General features: G+C 43.6%; 1 protein-coding gene and 1 long non-coding RNA gene across 4 annotated transcripts in view; one reads left to right on the forward strand and one right to left on the reverse strand.

The window, feature by feature from the left end:
• LOC121674716 overlaps positions 1–14,150 on the forward strand; it is a 158,490-nt gene that overhangs the window by 99,146 nt on the left and 45,194 nt on the right. The window lies entirely within an intron of this gene.
• BMP2 (bone morphogenetic protein 2) overlaps positions 7,940–14,150 on the reverse strand; it is a 122,635-nt gene continuing 116,424 nt past the window's right edge. Inside the window, exons 5-6 of the mRNA XM_042049258.1 lie at positions 10,242–10,595; positions 7,940–8,984 (exon numbers count right to left, since the gene is read on the reverse strand). Of these exons, the coding sequence (XP_041905192.1) occupies positions 10,541–10,595 (55 nt within the window). The 3' untranslated portion in view covers positions 7,940–8,984; positions 10,242–10,540. The remainder of the gene's footprint in view (positions 8,985–10,241; positions 10,596–14,150) is intronic.

The following is a 14,150-nucleotide window of genomic DNA, read 5'->3' on the forward strand; positions in this document are numbered from 1 at the left end:
AAGTTTGGGTTGTTATCTGCACTGCGTTTTGCTCAGGCTTGGTCTGAAAAAAATCCACAGAACAGCTGTGGGGCTGTGAAAATTATTTTCATCTGTTTGGCTTTTAAAAATGAATTTGCATCAATCTTTCCGTGGCTCCCTCCTACCCACACCCTCCCCTCTTGTCTCAGCTGTTCTTTCACAGAGGTGAAGCAGAGTTGGTCCAGGGAACATCCCCATCCTGCTCTTTTTCCGTGTCCTATGTCACACCCAGAAAATCCCAAGTGCGTTGCTGAGGTGGGAGCTGTGCACAGGCTCTAGCAGAGTGGTGACTCTCCTTCCGGGTGGGATGTCACAGCTGGTTTTGGTCCTTTTCAGTTTCCTCTCTGCAGGGAGGAAAGCTGGGAATTTGTTGAAGACTTGCTGATGCTGCAAGCGAGAAGAGATGGGGGAAGCTGGTGCTGCATCTTCTACTTCCATCTCCCTTGTTAGCAAAGAGATCCAAACAATGCCCAGAGGAATTTGTCAGGTCCGGTCCTCAGGAGATGTTTTTGGGATCCATTCTGCCTTGATGGGGTGATGTATGAGCGCTGGTGTGTTACACTCCTTCCTCTGCAGCACCCTGGGGCTGTCCAGTATCTTTCTAAAGGAAGCTTCTTGTGGCTTTGCATTATTTCACAGCAGTTATTTATCTTTTAACAGCTTATTTTTCTTTGTGCCCTTAACCCAGCGAGAGTAGAGCTCTTCTCCCAGGCTCCTGTTAAAGCTGGCTCTGTGTGCATGTGTGTTTACATGTGTGTTGCACATAAATAATCCCAGCCTGGAGAGGTTCTGCTGGCTTCAGGCAAAGCTGTGTTTTTGCTCATGGCATTATTGAAATTCATCTCCTGTGGACTGTAATTCCTAGGGAGGGAAGAGAAAAATAGTATCAGGTGGTTTTTTTTTTTTTTTTTTTCCTTGTTAGAAGACTATTTAATCTTTGTTGTAGGGTGAGAAGGTGAAGCACCAGACCTCAAAGTAGGCTGCAATAGGATCCTGGCAAACTTCCCACATTATAAACTCTGTCCATAGGCAACACTCGTTTTGTGCCAAGTTTGCTTAGCTAAAAATGATTGGGCCCGAGTTTCAAAAGTAGATATTTGGCAACAACCAGCACTGTATTATTTTTGTCCTAGCAAGGAAAGAATCAGATTGTGAATGACAAGGGAAAAATTGTTGGGGCAGCTCCTTCTGGGCAAATGGAGGTGACTTCATTTTGGTAGTACTGACCTCCCTTGTAAAGTGGTTTTCTGTCCCCAGATGAGATGTGTAAGGTGACAACCTGGTATTGCTATCACAGGGCAGGACGAGTAGCAAGCTCGTATTCTTTGTGCCACACTCATCACCCTGCTCTCTAGGATCAGTTGAAGTCTGTGGAATTGTGCCAATTTTCCTTGGCTTATCTGTCTTCCTATCTTGTTTCTCAATTAGAGGAAGTAAATGATCCTTTTGTTTTGGTCTCCCCTTTCTTTGGGAAATGTTAAAGAAGGGTTTGGATTGCAGTGGAGCTGCATCATCGCCAGGGAACCAGATGGTGGATGGGGGACCTGGAGGCAATTTAGGGGCTCGGAGCTGATGCCTGGCTGGATGGGCGCTGGGGTTCATCAAACGGGGATTTCTTGCCTGCCCACATCAGTGCAGGGCTCCAGCTTTGCAGGCCTCCCCTGAGCCAGAGCTCTGGAAGCAGAGGAATCAGGCTCAACTCCCTTGCTCTCCCCACAGCAGCACCTGTCTATGATGTTCAGCAGGCTCCAAGAATTGTGATCTAATTAATTATATGTTATCTCTAGCCTGCCTTTGCAAGTGCTTTTATTTACTTATTAAAATAGATGAACAAGAGGAATAAATAAGTAGTAGGTGCTGGCCCTTACCCCACATCACCCTCGGGTTATGCCATCTTCTAAAGCATTGAGTACAAATCTCTGTCAGAGAACCTGTTGCCAGGCTTCCCTGGAGTGATAGGTGAGCTAGGGCAAGGAATTGGGAAGCAGGATAAATTAGCTCCAAGTTTCCGTGGCAAGATTGCTCCCAGTACCAGAACCAGGCAGTCTGAAAGGAACTGATGTGCCCCGTCACTGCTCACATTGCTGAACAAGGCACTTCCAGTTGTGGTTTCTCCTTATTCCTAGTAATAAATGATGTTCCCAGGATGCCAGCATGTTTTGATCGATGCTGGGAGCTTTCCCACTGCCTTGAGTGGGAGTTTACTCTCAATGTATGGAAAGGGAGATGAAGGCCAAGACTTTCCATGCCTGGAGATGTGGGTTCCTTTAATTTTAAGGCACCAAAAACCCAGCTCTTTCAAGAGGCACGACCTGGGGGAGGGAAGGCAGTTGTTCAAGTTTTGTTAAAACCTCATCCTGCTGTAGGGTCTCAAGTCTGGCATTCAAAATCATTAGCACTCTTTAAATTTGGCCTAAAAATCCCTATGAAAAGTTACAGCACGTGCTGAGTAACTACTTTTCACAATGTAATAACTTGGCCCTTTCAAAGAGTAGGTTTTAGAAGCACATATTACTGACTAAAGGCTTGCCAAATTTCTTTTTTCCTTTCCAAGCTCCACGTAATGATTCATGGAGACCCATCGATTTTGTTTCTAATAAGGTGCTGTTCTCGTGTACGTGAAACTGAGGGGAAACAGAGCGATGTTTTGAAGAAATATGTTTTGTCTAGGAGCTGAGGCATCCAAAGCAACACAAGAAAAGCATTTTGAGATTAAAAAACCCCATGTAGTGTTATGTTAAAAATGGAATTTTAATGTGAATTTAGCATTTGCAGAAGTTTAGGGCTGATTGCACTGAGGTCTAATATGCTCTAAACGAAAGTAAATGAACCAAGTATTTGCTAGCATGTGTGTGTACACAGCACTCATCTGACACTAACAGGGGGCTGGGCCCACTGATGGGAGTCAGGGAGTTCTCAACCAGTGAGTTCATTCATGGTTTGTTCATTAGTAAGAAGTTATTCATTAATAAAATCACTGCGGCTTCTGATAGACCCAAGGACCTGCCCACCCTGAATGAGGATGGCAGCACTGCTCCTTGGTGCCAGTTCCTGGCAGCACTTACCTGCTGGGGTGTTTCTTGGAGGCATCAAGTGTTGGAGCATTGCATCCCTATGGATCAGATTTGTCTGCTCACCCAGGCTGAGTTTGGTGCTCAAAAAGAGCATCCAGAAGCACAGCAGGGCCACAACTCAGGGAAAGGCAAAGTTCAAAAATCCTTTCTAGCTTCTGTGCGAACCAGCCGTGGCTGGGGCAGAGAAAAACTCTCCTCTCTCCCTGTGCCTTTTCTGATCCTCTGAAAGTGATTACTTGATCCAACAGCTCAGCTTATCATCTCTTCCTCATTCCTTGCAAGGTTCTGTTAACAAAACCTGACCCGAAGCTGTGCAGCTCCCTCCTGCCTGCAGTCTGCAAAAGGCCAAGTCTACCTCTCTAACCATCTTTTTTTGTGAAGTCTGTGACCAGCCAGGCAGTTTACTTCAGGTTATGATCAGATTCCAAGCCACAGTGTGAAAATGTCAAAGGTCCCTGGAAAATATGTAATTACATTTTGGATTTGGAGGAAACAATTAATGAAATGGAATTTCTTGGCCCTTCACTCAGTTGGATGATATGTAGTGGCTTGCCTGTGAGCAGAAGTCTGAGTACACTTATGGCACAGAACAGTTTTTATCATTTTAAACCTTAATTATATAGGCTGTAATTAAGCTATATACAAAATGTCTGGTTCTTTGAAGTATATTAATTTTGGGGAAGTTCTCAAGCACCCAGTAGCTGCCGAACAATCATGAAAGAAGACAAGGCTTGAATAATGATGACAGTTGCAAGCCACAAATAATAGGAACAACCTTTCCAAAACAAAGGGTTTCACATTTTCCAAAAGTATGAGCATTATTATTTGTGTGTATTTGCAATTTGTACATGCCTTGGAGGGACTAACCTCAACTATAGTGCTCGAAATAATTGCGGGATGACATAAATGGGCACTTCTCTGTTGAGGCAATCACTTCTCTTGCAGCACGCCAGTTTTTGTTTACTTTTTAAATAAAAAACCATCATCTCTGTCTAAGTCTGCAATAATCACGACATGATATGGGGCATAAATTAATTTGGCTTTTTTTTAAAGGGAGATTGGTTTTCAGAAGGCGTTTCATGCATGTACGGATGGTTGAGGGGCTCAGGTGTGGCTGCCTGTTGCTGTTTGTCTGTACAGTACCTAGCAAGAGTGATGTTGCTGTGAGTGAAACAAACATCTCTAGTGAATTCAGCATTGGAAACAAAAATATCTTCTCCATTGTTTCAGCCTTTACTGTGTGGTCTGTATTTTAATAATGAGTTCCCCCACAACGATTTCATGCTCAGGTCTATCTGCAGTTGGAGATGAAGGTTTTAATTACTTCGTTTAAAGGTGTGAGCTTTAAAATAAACACAACTGTCCCTGGGAATTTTAACTATTTCATGTTTTCTTGGCTTGTGGCTGTGGCACATCTGGTGGGTCACCACGCCTGGCCCAGAGTCAGGATTTCAGTGTCTCAGTTTTCTCTGTCACCTGCTGCCCTCGGGTGCCAGCACCCACCCAAGCACATCTTCCTTTTGAGCCTGGCTGACACCAGAGCTTTGCAGTCCCACAGATCTGCTCACAGAAGAAATGAGATGTGTTTCTCCTGTGCCACTTCAGGCAAAATCCTCAAGCTTACCTTGTGTGACAAACAAAGATGGTTTGCAGGCTCTTGAAGGACTCCCCCTGTGTGAAGAAGCTTTCCAAATATGCCCAGGGTCCTTCCAGGGATTCAGTTTCCTGTCATCAACCCTCGTTGTGGAGCCTTCTCTTTACCTGCTTTTCTCCAGAAAGGCTGATTCAAAATAACTTGTTTTCATTTGACTTCCTCAGAAACTACAGGAAAAGTTTGGTTTAGCTGTGGCTTTATAAATAGCTCCCACTGTAAAAGATTTTTAGTCCAATGGGGATCTCCTTATAACTGAAGCAAGGTATGGAGTGGGGAATCATTCCCTTTCCCTTCTGTCTGTGGAAACCATCGCTCTCCTGCTTGCTCACAGCAACAGGGAAGTTAATGGACTGGCTTTCTCAGGCACATCTCCTAAAGGCAAGTTATAGCCTGGAAATTGGCTGTGAAGCCAATAAAATCACGTGGTTGTGTTTCACCTTTTTGTATTTACCAGGCTTAGAAACAGAGAGAAACCTGGAGAAATGGAAAACTCTGCATTTTAGAAACAGCCATTTATGTCTTGTTATTTTTCTTTCTTCCTTTCTAAGGGAATTTTCTGGGGCCTGCCTTGATGTAGGAAAGGCAAAATCCTACCCAAGACTTTGACTTTAAACTAGAACAGGGAGATGTTGGGAATACTTATGGTATCTCAGGTCATTGCCTTAATCTGCACACCTCCAAAGTGGAGGAATATTCTCAAAGCAGCAACTTAAACGATCTGTTCGTCCAGAGGTGCCCTTTAAACATAATTCCATGGATTTCAAACCCATGCATGTTACCTTTAATGCAAGGAAGTCTGCAGGACCATGCTGGAGGTTTATTGTATATGGAGTCACATCAGGGCAGCTGTCGGCATGTGATCCAAGTAGGAATGCACTTTGTTTCCAATTACAGACAATGAGCAATTAATGCCCTCAAATGGAATGAAAAGGAGAGGCTATTTGCAAAACCCCTGCTTTTTTCTCTCCTTATAACCCATAAATCACTTTTTAAAAAATTGAGGAACAATTCAAAAATTGCCCAGAAGCTGGAGGAGATTAATAAAAACGGGTCTGTGTGCATTGCAACAACCCTCTTGTTTTCATGGCAGTGAGCAGAAATTCTCCAAGCCGGGTCCATGTCCACCAGCGGCATCCTGCCGTGTGCCACTGGGGCTGCAGCAACTAATCCAGTCTTTTAGAGGAGTGTATAAAAATCTAAACCTTTTTAGTTCCCTTCCTAATTGGATTTATGTAATTTTAGTTTCAGTGGGGGAGGTTTTGAAAGGGGCAAATAGAAGCCAAGCACCCTTTTTTTTTCATATTTTTAATTGCCTCCAGTATGTTGTTACTTCCAGAGGTAAAACCCAAGCTTAAAGTCTCGCTGTGCCAGGAATGTTGAACAGCACAGTTAAAGCAGTGGTGCTGCAGGAGCCTGGACTGTCTGTGGACATAAGGCAGACAAGGCTCTCAGGTACAGGTAATCTTCTTTGTTAGGTACAGCTGGAACAGTTTTGGGCACACAGACCCACACAGAAGAGTTTTGTGTGCCTGAAAATGGGATTATTTTTTCCAGCCATTATAGCTCATCTAATTAAGGTTTGTGGGCAGAGTTACCTTCTTGCTCTGGCAAACAGAAAGCAAGAGCAAATAATACATTTTAAAACATTAGGAAATACTTAGCTGGACAGTCCATATTTCTGGCCTGCAGAATTTCTTTAGATGTTGAAGTGCAAAGTTTATAACAGCATTTGACTATGGAGCCCCATCCAGCAATTGCCTCTGTGGTCTTGCTTCCAGATGGGAATTTATCACCCTGTGGCAGGGAATCCTGGGCCATTAGTTGGTTGTTCTCATCACTGCATATCCCCATCTCCATCTGAATGTGTCTGGTTTCACCTCCAGCCTCTGCCTCTCCCCTATCCCACTGCCAAGGATTAGTGCAATGCCATCTTCAGCCGGGGAGCTGAGCCTGTGAAAACTTACAACAGAATGTGTGCGCTGCCTTTCTGGGGAGGAAAATAGGGTTCTGCTATCTTAATTTTCCCTGCTTTCTTAATTTTCCTGTATGTTTCTTGTCATTTTTACAGAATGGCAGAAACTTAACATGGCTTCTCAAACTCCTGATCTCAGCTTAGAGCGGATCTTGATTAAAAACAGTGCTGGTGCTTAGGAAGGAATAACTATTTCTAATGGCTCTAGAGCAGATTAATTCAGGATTTTTGCAAAGACTTGAAGGACAGGTTGCTGACTCCACTGAGTAGGAGACTTGGAAGTGATTTTTCTGTGAGATGGCAGCTTGTGTGCAGGACAGAGGGATTCTTGGCATGTGGAAACCTAGTATTGGATCTATCCTTAGTGATCTCAGAGCTGGAAAAGAACAAGCAGAGAATACAAGTTCACAGGGACTGTCCAAGTTGGGTAAGTTTTTTTCGAAGCGTGCTGTGGTTGGAAAATGCTGATGTGTCAAATCTGAGATATCTTACAAGAAAAAGGTCAGTTTTAGTCAATTTTTCATCTGAAGAAAAGGCAAGGTAGCAAAGCCCATAATTGTCAAACAAAATTTTCTTGCATTTTTCAGATAAACGTTACGGCTTTCCTGTCTAAAACAATATGGTGTGTAAAACATTTCGTTCTCATTGTAATAAAAATAGTGGAAAACGGTTGTGTGTCCAAATCCGAAGGAAACATTACAGAAATGAAACCTTTCAGTTATTCTAAATTATTTCTCAAACTTCCACAGTGCACAAAATTGCCAAGGTGGGGGTGGAGCTGTCACTCAGAGCAGCCAAGTACCCTCGAAATTGGCGAGTGGGGTTGAGGCAGGATGGACCTTCAGAGGCAATTCCTCTCTGTTGTATCTGGGGGGATCGGTGAGCCTTGTTCCCAGCAGGAACCGCCGCAATGTGCACAAAACTCAGCTTTGCAGGGGGGTTCTCTCTTTCTCCATGTCTAGATCACCAGGAAAGAGGTGTTTGTGCTCCACTGATAACCTGGGAAATCAACAGCTCTTGATCTGAGCCTAAAAAAGTAAAGGTTAAGTAAAATGGTTGGAGGGGAAGAGCGTGTTGTGGGTTTTGTTTGCTTGCTTTTTTAATGCCAAATTTAGTTAGGACAGACACTTAGTGGTTGTCTTAAGGGAAAATGGTCTGTCAGAATATCTCAGGAACATTGTTTCACTGTAATCAGTTACACGAGCTTAATAGCTAGAAGTTGTTTCAATATTACACTTTTTATTTAAATAGTAAAGCCATGTGTGAGTGGGATAGCAGCATGAGGAGATAATTCAGTGCAGTGAACTGTTACATTGTTGTGGAATTAGATTAAGCCAGAAATAAACACTACTTTGTCTTTAAGTTAGAAAATCGTTCCCATCCAAACGGCCTCCGCAGACATTTTCCACCTGTTAGAGGACGTGTAGTATTGGGAGTCTTTCATAACAGTGGAAACTGGCTCAAACTTTCAACGGGTTTGTAAAAAATAAACCGGCCTTGATTTATGAGTTGAACTATGACAGGGAACATGTAAGCAAATAAAAACAATGAACTGAGAAAAAAGCAAATATACTGTTGATTTGGCACCGCATGAATCATGAAGGCAAATCTGAGAGGAATAGGAGGAATGAGCTTCAGAGTGATGGATTGGGAAAAGGGATCTGATCCCTGGGTAATGAAATGTGAGGGGGTCTTGCCTTATGCTGTTGACCCAGAGGTAGCCTAGAGGAGAGTGATTCCTTCTGACTATACAGTGTTAGTTAAAACAATCCCCTGGGCTCAAATATCAGCTATTAAAATAAATTCAGGAGACAGAGGAAGCGATGTTTATAAGTTGGAAGTTTGAGCTGCTTTTTAAACAATTGTGGATCTACAGATTCTGAATTGGAAACGTGATACGGCGGGAAGAGGGCAAGAGGAAATGACAAGAGGGTAAACTGGGGGTGAGGTGGTAAAGAGCATGGAATTGAGAGGGATAGCAGTCTTTTGGGGGTGGAGGGAAGAGGAATTCTCACAGGGCCAAGCAGAGAAACCCCCTACACATATTCTTGCTTCGCCTCTTCCGTTCGAGGTGCCGTGGCTGTATATGAAGATGCCAGAGAAACTCAGACATCCCAAAGACAACAAGGGCACATCTGGGTGTGTTTGGATTTGCAACCATAATTATGAGAGTTGGTCACTTTTTTCAACAGAACGTTTTTCCTCCAGGAACGATTTGCATTGAAACTGAGGTCTTCTGTGGAAAAATGGATGTGGCTTAGTTCTGGGGAGAAAAAAAAAGTTGAACTATTTATTTAATCAGTAATAAGACCAAGGATGTTAATCATCTTAATAGAACTCCTTCAATTTAGTTGCAGCAGCAGCAATACCACTCCCAAAAGAAATCTTTAGCAACAAAAGAAATTTTTTAGTTGACCACTGACCAATTTTGGGTTTGGAACAAGAGCATTTTTTATGATAGTGACATTTCCCTTAAGTAATCGCTTGAGTTTCTGCATTTCTCCAGAGCATTATTGGAAAACTGAAACTCTAATTTGGGTAGCAGTGTGACCCAAACATTGTGGCAAAGCACTCAGAATGGTTTTGCCTCTGCTCTCTTGCATTACTGTGTGATACTAAAACAAGATGCTTTTCCTGGTGTACCTATTTCTTTAGCCTGGAATTTGGTTAAAACAGAGGATTTCTTCCCTACTGAATGAATGTTACACAGAACTGGTCTTGTTTTGGTTTCTACCTACCATAGTTATTTATAAGTTTGTTACAGAAGTTATAAAAATGTAACTAGGAAATGCTATTGGTGAGTCTCTAGCAGGTAGATTTGGATGTTATTCACAATCATACAGTGAGCCTCCATGCCACAGCTTCCTTTTTTTTCTCCTTGTGCTGCTGGAGGTGTCCCGTGGCTTTTCCAAGTGACCTTTCACCATTTAAGTTCTTGCTTGTGTCTGATAATGACACACAAGCAAATCCCCATCTGTTCCTATGCACATCCCTATTGGGTCTTTTCTTGTACTTAGTATTTCCACAGAGCTGCTCCAGTAGGAGAGTCTCATGCTGAGACTGTTCCTCTGCGATTTACGAGCAGGATTGGTGCCTGGAATTTCCCAAAGTGCCAGTGAAAGACAGGCTCAGGGACCTCTTGTATACAATTCTGAAAAAAACAAATGTGAAAGGCAATGAAATCTGAGCTCGGGCTTTCAGAGACAACTTGACAAGTCAATTGCCCTGTTAGGAGTTGACAACAGTGACCCTGATAGTAGAAATGATCCGTTTCCTCTGGTTTAATTTATCACCAGCAGGATTCTGAGTAGCTGCTCAGTAGCACAATTTTCAGATACTGATACAGCATCAATCCCAAATGGGACATTTTGTGAAGGGAGAGTTTACTTACATTCAGAAAAAAACCCACAACCCAGAACCAATCCCCAGGAAAAAAAAAGTGCCCCAGGAATGTTCAACATGTTTATTGTTAAGGGCTGAACCTGATCTATGTGAAGCCTCGCGTTTCAAAATTCCTTACCCAATATTGGATGCTGGTCCATGGTGTTGCTCTTTTTCCTTAGGCATTTCAGTGTTCTCAAATAATTTCAGTCTAGAGATGTAGGGAGCAGTGTTCTCAGTCATTCAGAATTAAAGGTGAACAAAAAAAGTCCTTACAACATATGTCTGGGGAAGAACACAAATAGAAGAATTTGAATTTACTTCAGTAGCATACACAGTCTACTTTTTTCCATTTCAAAAACACTGACAGGAAAGATGTTTGGGTTTGGGGGCCCATTCATGAAGCTCAGATGTTTTGTGGCAGTATTTTCAGCAATGTCACCAGAAGTACTTTTGCAGGGATGCTGTGTTCTCAAGATCCCAGGGACAACCACTGGAAGAGGAAAAAAATAGAGGAAAAGCAAATTTAGAAAAATGTACTTGAAATATTTTCATTTTATACCTTTTTATTTTAATCTGAAATTTGATAAATCAGCCACCAATGAAAAATTTTAAATCCAAACTTTGGTCCTGCCTGGTGCATCTCCCGCATCTCTCCTGTTTTGGATACCACTTTCTTCCTGTCACTAATCCAGAAGATATTTCACGGGTGAGAAGCTGAGCCCCAAGGACAGCAGGAGGGCAGAGGTGGTTTAGAGCTTTATGGTCTTAAACTGGGAGCCTGTGCTCCCTATGCAGTCAGGGAGTGCAGCTCTCCTGGAAGTGCTTTGGTTCCCCCCAGCCCATCTCACTCCTCTGGCTCTAATGGAAGCCTGAGCTCTTTAATAGAGCCATTGAAATTCGATGTTTTGAGTTAGGTGGGTGAATTTCCCCCCCCCTGGAGCAGCACGTTCAGATTTATACAGGAAGTCTGTGGCAGAGGCAAGAATTGAACCCAGCTTTTCTGTGACTATCTTTTTATTCCCAAGCTTCCAGTTAAACTGTAATCCATCTTGAACCACTTACTGGAAATAGTTCCCTAAAAATAAATTGAAAGTCTAAGTGATCAGGAAGTTTACCTAAACTTCAGAGGCAGGTTAATATGAGAGTACTTTGGACTGACTCCTTGGAATGGCTCTTCTTGGAGAGGGCAGAGCATTACGGGTGCTCTCCACTCCTCCATGGAATTGCCTCGTTAGTCTGCTCCTGGAGATCAGTTGTTCCTACCAGATACATCCTTCCAATTCTTACGAAAAAACAGGCATCAGTGAGATTTGGGCTACTGATTAAAAAATGGAAATAGAGGGTCTCAGACAGGAAAGGGACACTTTGCAGAAAGTACTGAAAAGCATCTTATCCCAGCATATTGCAAACTTGGATTTAGTTATCCAGGAGCTGTAGGAAGGGACATTCCCAGCTCCCTACAGCCAGCAGGAGGGTGATGCTTCTCACCAAGCCCTCATGACCAGGAGGGAGGTTTGCAGCCTGTCCTGCTCTTCCTCTGGCAGGGCTGAGTGGGGGCCAATTTCCAAGGCAGCATTTTATGTCACTGGCATTATCCATAAGTGGCTTTGGAGCGGGTTTGCTGGGAGAAATTAGCCCATGTCAGAAGACTGACAAACCTGAGAAGTAATTTGGCCTCTTATATTTGAGCCAAATTACTGCTGAGCACAATACGTGTGCTGCTAACGAAGATGAGACTGTTAAAAAAGGTGACAGGACAAAAGTTAACAGACAGAACTAAACTGTTACAATTTTGACAGTTTAGGGTTTTTTTAAAAAAACCCTCAGCTTGCTGTAGTCTTGGAGCAGCTGCAGGGAGGAGGGTAGGAGCAGCAGAACAACCTGCTCTGATGTGGAAGGGACTGGGTTGCAAACGTAGTTTAGGTGACAAGATTATGATAATGCTTTTTAATGTATTTATTACACGTATATAGAGATATATTTTTGTGCACATGTGTGGGTGCAATTTAGTAAAATTATTGAATGTGAAAATATACAAAAGAGTTTAAATTCCAGAAGGGTCAGTAATTTCATTGCATTTTGTGGTTTCTGTCTGAAACAGCACATTTCAGCTGCAGAGTGGGGCAGAGGGGCACTTGTGCTTCATCCAGAGGCAGAGCTGTCCTTTTGAAAATGAAAATCCTTAAACCAGCTCCATCCAGTCTGAGTAAAGTCAGACATTGCCTAGAACTGGTCAGAAAACAACCAAAGGGGTTTTTTCACCCTAATGTACGTAAAATCTCCATGGGAATGTTTACATTAGACAAGTGCCTGCCAGCTTTACGAGGACAGCTAAATCCCATTGGGGACATTGGATGCCCCTGAGCCTTTAGGCTGAGGTGAGTTCTCACCAGAGCATGGTGCAGAGCCTGTTTCCTAAGTATGGGGAGCAAAGAGGTTTTGTTTTCAGGGATGCTCCGTCTCCACATCCCAGGGAAATCTCAGGGCAGGAAGGTGGGTGGTTTTGCAGTTTAAACACTGCACAACGAACCCCATCCCGACAAAATGCAAACCCCAAGGAAGGTAGTGTGAAACCTGCCTAAGCTGGAAACCTCTAAATCTGGCCCAAAAAAATGCCATTCCCTGTGTTTCCTCTCCAGAGACAACATCCTTTTTCTCACCCCAGGCTTCCTATGGAGATCCAGATACCTGTGTGTCTGTATGCACAGGTATATGCACAAAAAAGCTTTTTTACAAGGAAAAGCACCCCCGGCACTTGCTAACCCCTGTGCTGAGGGCAGCTCTCCTGTAGGGTTCAAACCTGCCCGTGATAAATGTGCTGTTATTCTGGCTGCAGGTTTTTATTTCTGGGGATATCAATTGGATTCTTATTATGAAAGCAGAAAATTGGAGTTACATCTGGTGGCTGACACATGTGACAGTATCACTGCGAGGAATTCCAGTTTCCTGAAGCTTTTCAATTAACTCGGAGCACTTTTCCTCAGGTGCTGCGCACTCGGGTTTTCAGCATGCGCCTGCTTCCAAGTTGTAAATCAAGGAGTGGGTTATTGTACTTTCCTAGGAGCTCTTGTGCCAGTAAAATGAAACAGCAAATAATAAACCCCAAGGAGATTTATATAGCCCGAGTTGATGAAACAATTACTTTCTCATTCCTAGGCTCGCTCAGAAAGGTGGGTTAAAAATAACTGAAAATTTACAAGAGCCTAAAACCGAATCTGAAAAGTACAACCTCAGCAACTTATTGGGCTCAGCCTAGTGAGCGCCAGATTTACTGTTTGCAATTTCTTCAAGTTGTTCGGTCATTTTTTTTTTTTTTTTTTTTTTCAACTGCCCCCTCCCCAGGCTGATGACAAGCCTTGGCAAAAACATCTGTGCAAATAAAGCAGGGGAAAGAGTGGAGGGACCTGGCCAAGAGCTCTCTGTGTCTGCTATGGCAAAAATGTTTGATAAAAGCATCCTTTCCCCTGAAGCCTCTTGGGTTGCATCTCATGTGGCAGATGAAGATCCTGGTTGGGTCATGGGTGCAAGAGCCTCAGCTGGGCTTCCCAGGCTGCTCAGAACAGGGCTGAAGAAACCTCCACTGTTCCTTTGGGAGGGGGTGAGTGAGGAGCCTTAACCTGGGCAGGGTGGTAACATCTCCCCTGGGGCTCCAATCTCTGCACCCAGCACTGTTAATGGCTTGTTCATTGTGATTTTTTTTCCCACTCAATACCTGTGCCATGGTGGGAGCAGAGACCAGATCTGGTTTTGCAGAGCTGTCACCAGCTGAGCCTGACCCATGGAACGTTTCTGCCAACAAGGACCCGGTGTGGAGGATGTGTGTGAGGGTTTAGGACAGGAGCCTGCAGCAGTGAGCCCAGCAGATGCCAGGGCTCCAGCAAAACACAGTCAGCGTGTCTGGGAGCAGGGCAGGGCAGAGAGAGACCAGCAGGGAGTTGGGACTGAACTGCAGTGCTCCAAAGCACAGGCACAGTTTTTATCCCAACCTGACCCATGGGCTTGATAAGTGGTCTGCTGACAGCGCTGCGATTAAGGTAACAGCACT

This window comes from Corvus kubaryi, unplaced genomic scaffold, assembly GCF_017639235.1.
Source record: "Corvus kubaryi isolate FWS band 111438036 unplaced genomic scaffold, C.kubaryi_AGA036_p1.0 70, whole genome shotgun sequence".
NCBI classification, from domain to species: Eukaryota; Metazoa; Chordata; class Aves; order Passeriformes; family Corvidae; genus Corvus; species Corvus kubaryi.